At 33.8% G+C, this 10,389-nt stretch overlaps 1 protein-coding gene across 1 annotated transcript in view; it reads right to left on the bottom strand.

Moving 5' to 3' along the window:
• Nucleotides 1-3,758: 3,758 nt before the first annotated feature.
• Nucleotides 3,759-10,389, bottom strand: part of LOC144446662 (Fanconi anemia group I protein-like) — a 29,262-nt gene continuing 22,631 nt past the window's right edge. Inside the window, exons 31-33 of the mRNA XM_078136478.1 lie at nt 10,051-10,251; nt 7,503-7,616; nt 3,759-4,167 (exon numbers count right to left, since the gene is read on the bottom strand). Of these exons, the coding sequence (XP_077992604.1) occupies nt 4,054-4,167; nt 7,503-7,616; nt 10,051-10,251 (429 nt within the window). The 3' untranslated portion in view covers nt 3,759-4,053. The remainder of the gene's footprint in view (nt 4,168-7,502; nt 7,617-10,050; nt 10,252-10,389) is intronic.

The following is a 10,389-nucleotide window of genomic DNA, read 5'->3' as shown; positions in this document are numbered from 1 at the left end:
AGTTGATCTCATATTCCATTCTCTGTATGAAGAGATTTTATCTATGAAGTTTTTTAAAACTGATATATTAAACCAGAAGTTTTACCATATTTGGTAATTGATAGTGTTTATGTTTCCTGGTAAATATGATATTTGTAAAGTGTGTACAAAGAGAACTGTTAGTCTGGTTATATTCATTCAAGTATTATAACCAGTTTCTGGTAATTTCCTCTTAAAATAATCATGCTTTTCCACACTTGATTTGGATAGTTTAATATAACAAAACTGAACTAAGTTCTATGTATGAAGATATAGCCCAACGTTTAGGTTCTCTTAATGGATGTCTAAGATATGGCTGTCCACAGACAAAATGTTCATTTACATGCTTCTAAGATACAGGTGTTTACAAACAGCTGGACAGATAGACATGTATCATTCCTATCACCTCTTTTAGGCTGTACCTGTAGTGGTCTAAAAAGACTTCAGTGCCACTAAATTAAACCTTACGTTAGCCAGCTCAAGTGTAGAAGGAAAGATGGGTTGCTGTTTCCACTTATGTAATATGCTTGAACCCAATGCGGTAGAGAGAGGTTACATAAAAGGATCAAGGACAATCTTCCAGTCTATCTCAAGTGATGAAAAGTATGATAAAAATTTGAATCCCATTCACATTATTTAACAGGATTGATATGAATACTTGTACACATTCAAAACTACACCAGGAAGCATACAACAGTATGTACTATGTACCTAGATTAGAGACTATGTCTTTAAAAATTAAAAATAAGACCCCCCCCCAAAAAAAAAAAAAAAAAAAAAAAAAAATCTGTTTAAAAAAAGATATATTTACTCACAAAATGTTTAAAGCTGCACTAGCTGCAACTGGAATGTTTTTTTAAAATGTTTTTTTTTTTGATATAATAACTTGTTATTGTATACCTTTAACAATATTAAACTGTGGGGAAATGCATTTGTGTAGCTGTACACATGATACATTAACTCCTATCAAATTGCTTTTAAGGTCAACACCCAAAATTCACCATCCAAATGTAATCACGATTTCCATCTGTTTCTGTACTACTTAGGGATATAGCAAACCCTAAGTATACTTGTACAATGTCTAATTATGGGTATTTTAACAATTTTCAGAAGTGTATTGTTGGTTGTCTGATCAAAAAATAGTATTCCAGTTACAGCAAGTGCAGCTTTAAAAAGTTTTTTTACATACTGCATGAAAGGTGGTCTGTCCGGTTCCGTATACGTGACGGTCACACAGCGGGATTGCAGCAATTCCGGATTTGATGTGTGACTGTCATGTATATATAACCGGAAACACCACCCTTTCATGCAGTCACACCTGTGTGCTATATCAACTTTATTTACATCAGTGCCTAAATATTAATATGATGTATTGTGTTCTGCCTATAAGACTTTTATTAAATTTGTTTGAGCCATCAAAAAAGGCATATTCTGTTTTATAATTATCTTTGCTGTAAATATGTTATCTTGTAACATAGAACAACCTGGGTATAAATCCAGTGTTTTCTAATCAAATGCTTAAAAGTTGGCTTTCAGTGATATATTCGTGGTTATCTGTTGTCAAGATAACAACCATCGTTTATACTACAACTGAATCACAATCATTTGATCAAAATTTGTATATTTACTGAAATTTCTGTTTTGAAATTTGGTGCTAAAATTAACCATGAAATCCCAAATTGTTTACACAGACTGTGTTATTTTATGTGGTATTATTTCTAGGCTTTGTATAGTGGACATGTCTATGAATATAAAAAAAGAAATCAAGTTAAAAGGACAGGATATTTATGTAGGAAACTAACCATGTGTTTCAATAAATCATAAGAATTTCACTATTACTTACTGGTAGTGATGGTTTAGCTTGATTTACCAGTATTTTTCTATGACTCATGCAAACATAGCTATGAGCCCAAATCAAAGAATTTCAGCAGGTAGTCATTACATCTAAGTTAATTCATAATATGTTGATTATTCATGTTATTAATCTTTAATACTGGGAATCATTTAAATTTTATTGGAGTGTGGTATGTTATTTCTGTATTATAGTATTTAATTATTGTAATGGTAATTATTAACTATTATTCCTGTACCATAACATAATGTCATAAGTGAAGGTTGAAACATTATTGACCAGACTTTGGTTGTCTCGTTTGTACATAAGGATTTTTTATGAGTATATTTCAGAATTTTATGCCAAAGTCAATGTGATATCTATGGTGAATATATAATAAATTGTCACTTATAATTAAGTTTACTTGTCTTGTGTGTGTGTGTGTGTGTGTGTGTGTGAGAGAGAGAGAGAGAGAGAGAGAGAGAGAGAGAGAGAGAGAGAGAGAGAGAGAGAGAGAGAGAGAGAGAGAGAGAGAGAGAGAGAGAGAGAGAGAGAGAGAGAGAGAAACATTATAAAAGGAGAGAAAGTTGAGGGGCAATGTGGTACTGACATCTTCTTTCATCATCTTTCCTACAAAAGTGATAGTTTTACTTGAATAAAAGTTGTGAAGACATGACATCCATTCTCACATTTATTCTAAAGGACAAAGAAGTAGATTTTTATGGACATATATGTCACCATTTCCAGACTAAAAAATATGAAAATAATTGTTTCTGGCATGGACAAGAATAAAGTGTAAACATCTCAAGTACTATCCATTGGTAGATAAGAACAACACAGCTCATTAGAAATGAAAACAAATACAAGTACCACAGAAATATTGAAGGGTCGCCGACAAGCAGGCACTGTATATGTACACACGTCACCATGGGAACCATGCGAGCAGACTCCAATTCTTGCTGTCATCAATTGGTATGTGTCAAAATCTGAGCATGCAGTGTGATGACATTAAATAGCTGCTTTGTTCCAAGGACTTTGTGTGTGCCTGTGTATATCAGTTGGAGTCAGATAGTGTTGTTTATATTTGTAGTGAGTGGTCTGTGGGAAGCCTGTTTCTTATCTATCTAAATTGTTCTTGGGGAACATAAAATGTGTATGATACACAGTCTTTTGGCGACCCTTCAATATTTCGGCTGTAATTGCGATACAAGTTTTTACTCAGCCCATAGCAGTAGACTACATGAAGTGTATCATGTACACATATTCCCTGGACTTCATTGCTAACAATGTGTTATAATTACTTGTATATTTGTTTTCATTTTTATGGAGGTAATGTGTCTGAGTTGTTGTCCCTATACATTTAGTTGTAGGAACCAAGACTAAGTTTAAAAAATGCATTTGTGACACTCACTAGCTGTTTCAGCAAGGTTAGGTAAAACTTGGCTGTATTTACTTGTATATATTGTAGTCAAGTAATAAAGAAAACATGAGACATTCACAAACTCTACACTATTGTTGAGAACAAAACCGTGCAAGTTATTGCAGTTTTGAACAAACTCTACACTATTGTTGAGAACAAAAACAGTGCAAGTTATTGCACTTTTGAAAGGGGTCAGAATAGGGTCAGGGACCATTGTGCTGCCACAGCAGTTTCAGCTAGATCACATACTAGTACTACAAAGTGTAAAGTAACATTTATTTATTTGATTATTTTTTTTTATTTATTACAAGTAACAATAAAAGTGACATACCTGATGTTGACAAGCAGTCATTTTTATCTCAAAATCTCAGAGTTGTAAATGGCAAAAACAATGGAGATATTCAAGAATTTGCTAGGTCATGCTTGAACAATTGCAACATACCTAATTTGTTATCATAAATCGCCTGTCTGATAATATATTGCCTTGTTGTTCATCATTTCTGATGAAATGCGAATATGGTATAATGGTACTTTTCAAATACTATCCATCTTAAAATGGAGGTCAAATGACAGACATCTATATAGTCAAATTAGTTACTTTGTAGTATCATGTATGCTTTTGCTACTCTGAAATACAATGTATACATTCTATATACTAACTGTTCCAACATCATTTGCTAAGTTGTGGTATAAATGTCATGTATCAAGCCCCCACCCCCACCACCAGTTATTTGCTCCCATGTTATTTAATGGCTACTTTGTATTACATACAATTGTTCTAATGTTATTTGCTACCTTTCTTTAGCTTCTTTGCTTTACCAAGTTTACTATCAGTTTTACTTTTCTTGGTTGGTGGTTCCTCATTATCTTCTGCATCACTTCTGTCCTCCTCAGAATTCTGAAGACACACACAAAAAAGAACAGAGAAAAGTATTACACAAAGAAGTAGATCTTGCCAAGTAAACAACTGTCAAGGTAGTAATGAGAGAGAGTTTGTTATTGAAATAATTATGTAGGCCAGGGTTACGTAGTCATATTTTAATTTATTATTGTGCAATGTACACAAATATCAATAAAATACTCTCACAGTGTCTTTATAACCATGACAACTTTATTGATTAACCCAAGGTTTCACAACCAATATTTACTCAACTTTCTATAACTCAATGCATAATAAAAAGTCAGTTCTTCATCAAAAAAAATTTGGCAGACTTCAGAGGCCTCGCCTCAGTCTGAGTTTACTTTTTATTTGGCGAGATATTAGTCTAGTTTCTATACAACGTGTTATGATTACTATGATCATCTCCACTCATCGTAACGCATCATATAGGAACTAGACTATGATATATCAACATTGATATGGAGAAAAGTTGCAATTTTGAAGTGTACTTTATATCATCACAGATTATCTAAAAATTCCTCAAACCTAATTATTTTTTACAATGATCACTTCCCTAACTCTCGGTACCTGTAATATAATTTTACTCCCTGCTAAAACTGTGAATTGCACAATTTCCTAACTTTCGGTACCTGCAATATCATTTTACTGCCTGCTAAAACCGTGAATTGCACAATTTCCTAACTCTCGGTACCTGTAATATCATTTTACTGCCTGCTAGAACTGTGAATTGCACAATTTCCTAATCTCAGTCAGTAACTGCAGTAATATTTCACCTTCTGCTAGATGGTCTAAAAAGAATAAGGAGGTCAACTATTTCCCACATTCACCTATAGTATAAATGCATGTGTAGTATAGTGTACGGAATGGAAGACATTGTAGAAATCGAAGTCTTTATTTTTATATGCCTGGGTGGTAAAATACTATTTCAAATATTAATTTATTTATTCACTTACTGATGGCAATGCATCCATAAAATTGTTTTTTTTGTGTGCAATTGCAAAAAAATATAACATACATTGCAAATACATAAAATAGATAGAAATACAATTGAATCAGAAAATAAAAAAACAAGAAATTAAAAACCAGAATATACGGAACACTAAGAGTACAAGATACCAAGAAATGTTCAACAATACATTTATTTCAAAGGTCAGTACATGTTACCTATCAAATCTGTAAGCAAATATACAAAATTGCGGTAGTTTACTTAAATTTCTAAATCAGTTTCATGATACATTTGGCATTAAAATAATTGGTAGGACTGGTAATTAGACAGTCACACATTTCTTATTTTGAGAGATCAGTGGTTGTCCAATATACATATCAAGATGGACAGCTTTTTGTTTGTTGATGAGTTGTGTTACAATATTAGGATGTAACCTGCTCGATCCCTAGATCCACCACTATGTCAATTTGACCTATTTGCATGACGGCAAAGTTTGCTTGGGAAAAAATATCTTTCATGAATAATTATGTAAATTTCTAGCCAGAAGCAAAGATTTGTCTGAGTGTCTCTATAGTCTAGATACTCTCTAGGTTTTTTGTTGCATTGGACCCAAAACTTAAGGTGTGTGTGTGTGTGTGTGTCAGTGTTTGGTGTGTGTGTGTGTCAGTGTTTGTTTGTGTGCATGTGAGTGTATACATTATGTGTGTGTCTCTGTGAGTGTCTTTGGTGTGTTTGTGAGTGTGCATGTGTGTGTGTGTGTGTGTGTGTGTGTGTGTGTGTGTGTGTGTGTGTGTGTGTGTGTATGTGTGCATGTGTGTGTGCGCATGTGTGTGTGTGTATGTGTGTGTGCGTGCGTGTGTGTGTGTGTGTGTGTGTGTGTGTGTGTGTGTGTGTGTGTGTGTGTGTGTGTGTGTGTGTGTCAATCAAGGGATTACTACACTTTAGCATAACCTTGAGCAAAGAGATTATTAGTTGGAAGTAAATTTCTCATTTCCTTGTCTGGTCTGGTCTGGTCAGACACTGTAGTTGGCAGTTTGTCAAGGTATTCATTTATTAGACCGTAAACACAAGGCAAAGTAGTTGGTCATAAAATCAAACTAAACCTGGGATTACAGCCCTAATGCCACTTAATTGAAAAGAGATGTAATTATATGGATGTAAACAAGAGGTATGCTAACAATTTAGAAAAAAACAACTTTAGTCAGAAAACCTGTGATTAGTCCTAATGCAATTTACTTGTCAATAGAGATGTGTATTAGACCTACCAGTAAACAAGAGGTATGCTGATAATATAGAAAAGCAAACTAAGTCAGAAAACCTGAGATTACGCCAAATGCTATTTAGGTTGTCATCACCTATTCATGAAAACAATTTGAAATCTTTGGACAAAGCAGTGATTATATGGAGACTTCCTCAATTAACAATCAGATATTTCAATGACAGGTAGTTATTTATATGCCACTTATCTTTGACTAGACAATGCAGGTGAAGCAGTGATTGTGTCAATTTGTTATCTGATAGATAAGAGAAGATCTATACTACCCCCAAAGGGTCTAACCTTTGCTAGACCTCTGTCGTGGTATAATTTGTCAGCTGTCTATATATTTAATAGTAAATTATCAGTTGAAATCCACGTTCCACATCCAATGTTTCAGCAAACTATGTTACATTCATTCTAAGGAAACAAACTACATTTTTAATTAAACTGTATTTCTAAACTGAATTTTTTAGGACTGGTGTAAAAGTGACAGGATCACATAATTCGTCATTTAAATTTTATTTTCCTCAATAAAAGTACTGCATAACCCCCCACCACCACCACCACCACCACTTCAGCTTAAAGTTATTTCATAGTGCCTCATCATTATTCTCAAAAAATGACTAAGCTTTTATCAGAATGGTTTTCTATCCTAGTTTTTTTGGAAATAATTGAAGACTACACATGAAGTCTGAAAATAGTATACATTGTGTTCAACAGTTTGATACACTCGTTGAAACAGAGCAAAAGTGATATTTCTGAAACACCCTAAACAATGACAGAAATTGGTTATTTTTGTTCTGCCAGCAAGCTAGGGAGTCTTCTGTTTAAACAATTTCAACAGATAATGTCCAATCCTACAATGGAAATATTTTACTAAGCGCACAAAGACTCCCTGTATCTGTGCAGACATGCAAAGAGTGTGATCAATGCTGACATTTACTGATCTTCTACAGGCCAACATTTTCGGACTTAGTAATTTTCTACTCTTTTCACACAAATAACTAAATAGGCATATGTTGGATCAATAAACAGAAAACGGAAAAGCAATATAAGCCAAACATTTCACAAGATGAGGTACTATAACTTTAAAAAATATAGGAACTTTGACTGTTAATGAATTCTTACCACATCGTCATCATCTGAGCTGGTGTCTTGTTGTTCTAAAGCAGCTTGTACAGCAGCTGTGTTGATTCGGAAATCACGAGATGTGCTCACTTTGAAATGTTCCATTAGATTTATCTATGAAGTAAAAAAACCCAAAATACTCAGTTTTCAACATTATACACAATTCATCCATAAGAACATTTCATAGAAATGCCTATCCCTTGGTCCAATACCCTCGGAAAAACATAGAAATCAATGCCTAATAATTATGCAAATTAAGCAATTCAACATGTAGATTTCTTTTACAACACAGAAGAATCCTTATCTTACATGCAAATTAAGCTATTCAATATGTAGATTTCCTTTACAAAACATGCAAATTAAGCTACTTAACAGTCACGACTTTCCTCTAAACATTTCAGATATAAGCACTGTCAAATAGAAAGGGGTTGGCAGTATAATTTCATTTCAAAGGTTTTTTTTTTTAGAATTGAAATTTGGAGTAATTACTGCTAAGACAGACACACTGTCACACAACAGACAACCGAACTGATAGACACACAGTCCCACAGACAACCAGACTGACAAACACACAAAATTTCAATTACATCACTATGCCTTCACTTATCAGACTGAAAGACCTGTTGTTTTCACTTATGCAATCACCAGGGGACACTATATCCAGAAGTGGGGTACCAAAAACTTACACTAGTACAGCAGTGTACATAGTACAAATCCTTGTTTAAACACAAAACTATTCTAAATCAAAAAGGGATAAAAAAGGCCAACTGTCTGACAATATCATTTTGTTTTGTCCTTGAGATACCTTCATTCTATCTATCAATCGTGGGAATGTTCTTGAAGGAAGTTGCAACCAAATTTAAGCTTTTGTTCACTCTCAATACTCTGAACAATAGTGTCCATACAAATTTCAGGTAGGGTGAATAGACCAGTACCACAAAATGGCTACAGAAGAAAGGGTGAATGCTTGCTTGTCGCGGCTACTGTTATAATACATATAAAAAAACTGGGACAACGAAATCGGCCAAAAAATAGCCTTCTTCAAATACTTAACAGAAAATTTCAAGCATACAAATGTATGTAGCATTATGGTACACAATTTCTTAATGTTTTTCAAGTCTTTACGTCATTACATAATAGTAAGAAATACTTGCTTGTCTAGAGGCTATCACCTAACAACAAGACATGCAAGACATAATGGAGTTGTTAGACAATGATTCTGGATAGGACAAATACAATATTGATATACTTTACTGCTGGTCATGGATTTTATGAAGTTTACCCCAAAGTGTGTTGACCTCTCAGAGCACAAAGTGTTGTATTCCTTGATGGAGTTTCTGTTCTGTTTTGTTTTGATGACATCCTTTCTCGGTCACTTTTATATCCTCACCTACTTTTGAAACATGAACTTGCCACTTTTAATTATGAGAAATGTGTTTTTTGTTTGTTGCTATCATGAGTTGCCAATAGTTGCCTACTTTATCACTACCAAAATGTAGGGAAGTATATGTTATTTGACTTAGTCTACCAAACATGGGGAAGTACATTTTCAAGTATCAATTACCATAGAGGCAGTTTGACATTAATTGGTATTTGACATACCAAGTACAAACATTTGACATACCAAGTACATACCTGTGTGACAAGTACAGTAAGTTTATTATACTGGATACAATGTACCAAACAACATTGCTACACAGTAACATTTGGTGATTAAAGATACAAGGCTTAATATAATCAAGGTGCAAATGACATCCCATGAAAGCACAATGAAATCATTTAAAATGTGAGAATGATGAGACATGCATTACATGTACTGACTGGGGTAACAATAAGATTCATAGTTACCACACATACCTTCTTAAACCTGTGAGTGAAAATTATGTTCAGACAAAACAGGCAATTATTTTCCCAGTGAATATTAAATTCTTCGACAATATAGTATTTCAAAATAATCTGAGTTTTAGCTCAGTCAAATTATATTTTGGATACAATTTTCTTCTAATTTATTGGGATCTCATAAGTGTGTCGTGAGTTGCTCTCACTTGAACTAATTTATTGGGATCTCATAAGTGTGTCGTGAGTTGTTCTCACTTGAACTTTAATCCCAACATTGTTCGTAAATCAAAAACTCAGCCAGGGTTTAGTTAAAGGTAAGCGGCTAGAGGTATAACGACTCGGGCTGCCATAACTTTTAATTCAACTGACCTCATTTGCAAGGTCATTAAGGTTCTACTGAGTCTCTAATGCATGTTTTTGGTGACAACATTTTATGGTGGTACTAAAATAAAGTTTGAGATAAGAAAGAGTGTGAAAATTAGGTCTACACAAAACACTCAATTTTTTTCTCAGTAAAAATTAAATCCCTTGAAAATATAGTATTCAGTAGTACTTATGATCAGAGTCCCATCTCAAATTAGATTTCAGATAATTTTTTTTTCTAAGTTTGGGATCGCATGATCATGTTGTATGTCGATCTGTTGTGTTTTTGTTTTTTTCACTTTTCTCTTTTTCTATCCTGTAAGAGTTTACCATTCAAATCTCCTACCTTTGACTTCTTAGAGAGTTGAATCAAGAACTTCTCATACTGTTCAATGGCAAATATCAAGTTTGGTATAGACTTGGTTTCTTTTAACATTTTAGCTTTACCAGAACTGGATGAAGCTACAGAATCTGTTTTCTTTTTGTCTTTTCCTTTGCTTGCTTTGCCTCCTAACGCTGTCTGGTTCAGTTGTTCATTTTGACTTGTCTATGAGAAGAAAAAGATGAACAAATAATATAAGCAAGAAGACAATTGTTCCCAAATATTTTTCTTCATTCAGTCAAGGAAATTCGAGTGACCTAAGGGGCCTTAGTCACTACGAGTCGCTAGTCCCAAAGTCCCACA

This window comes from Glandiceps talaboti, chromosome 15, assembly GCF_964340395.1.
Source record: "Glandiceps talaboti chromosome 15, keGlaTala1.1, whole genome shotgun sequence".
NCBI classification, from domain to species: domain Eukaryota; kingdom Metazoa; phylum Hemichordata; class Enteropneusta; family Spengelidae; genus Glandiceps; species Glandiceps talaboti.
Note: the sequence above shows the minus strand (reverse complement) of the source record. Positions and strands in the feature narration are given on the sequence as shown.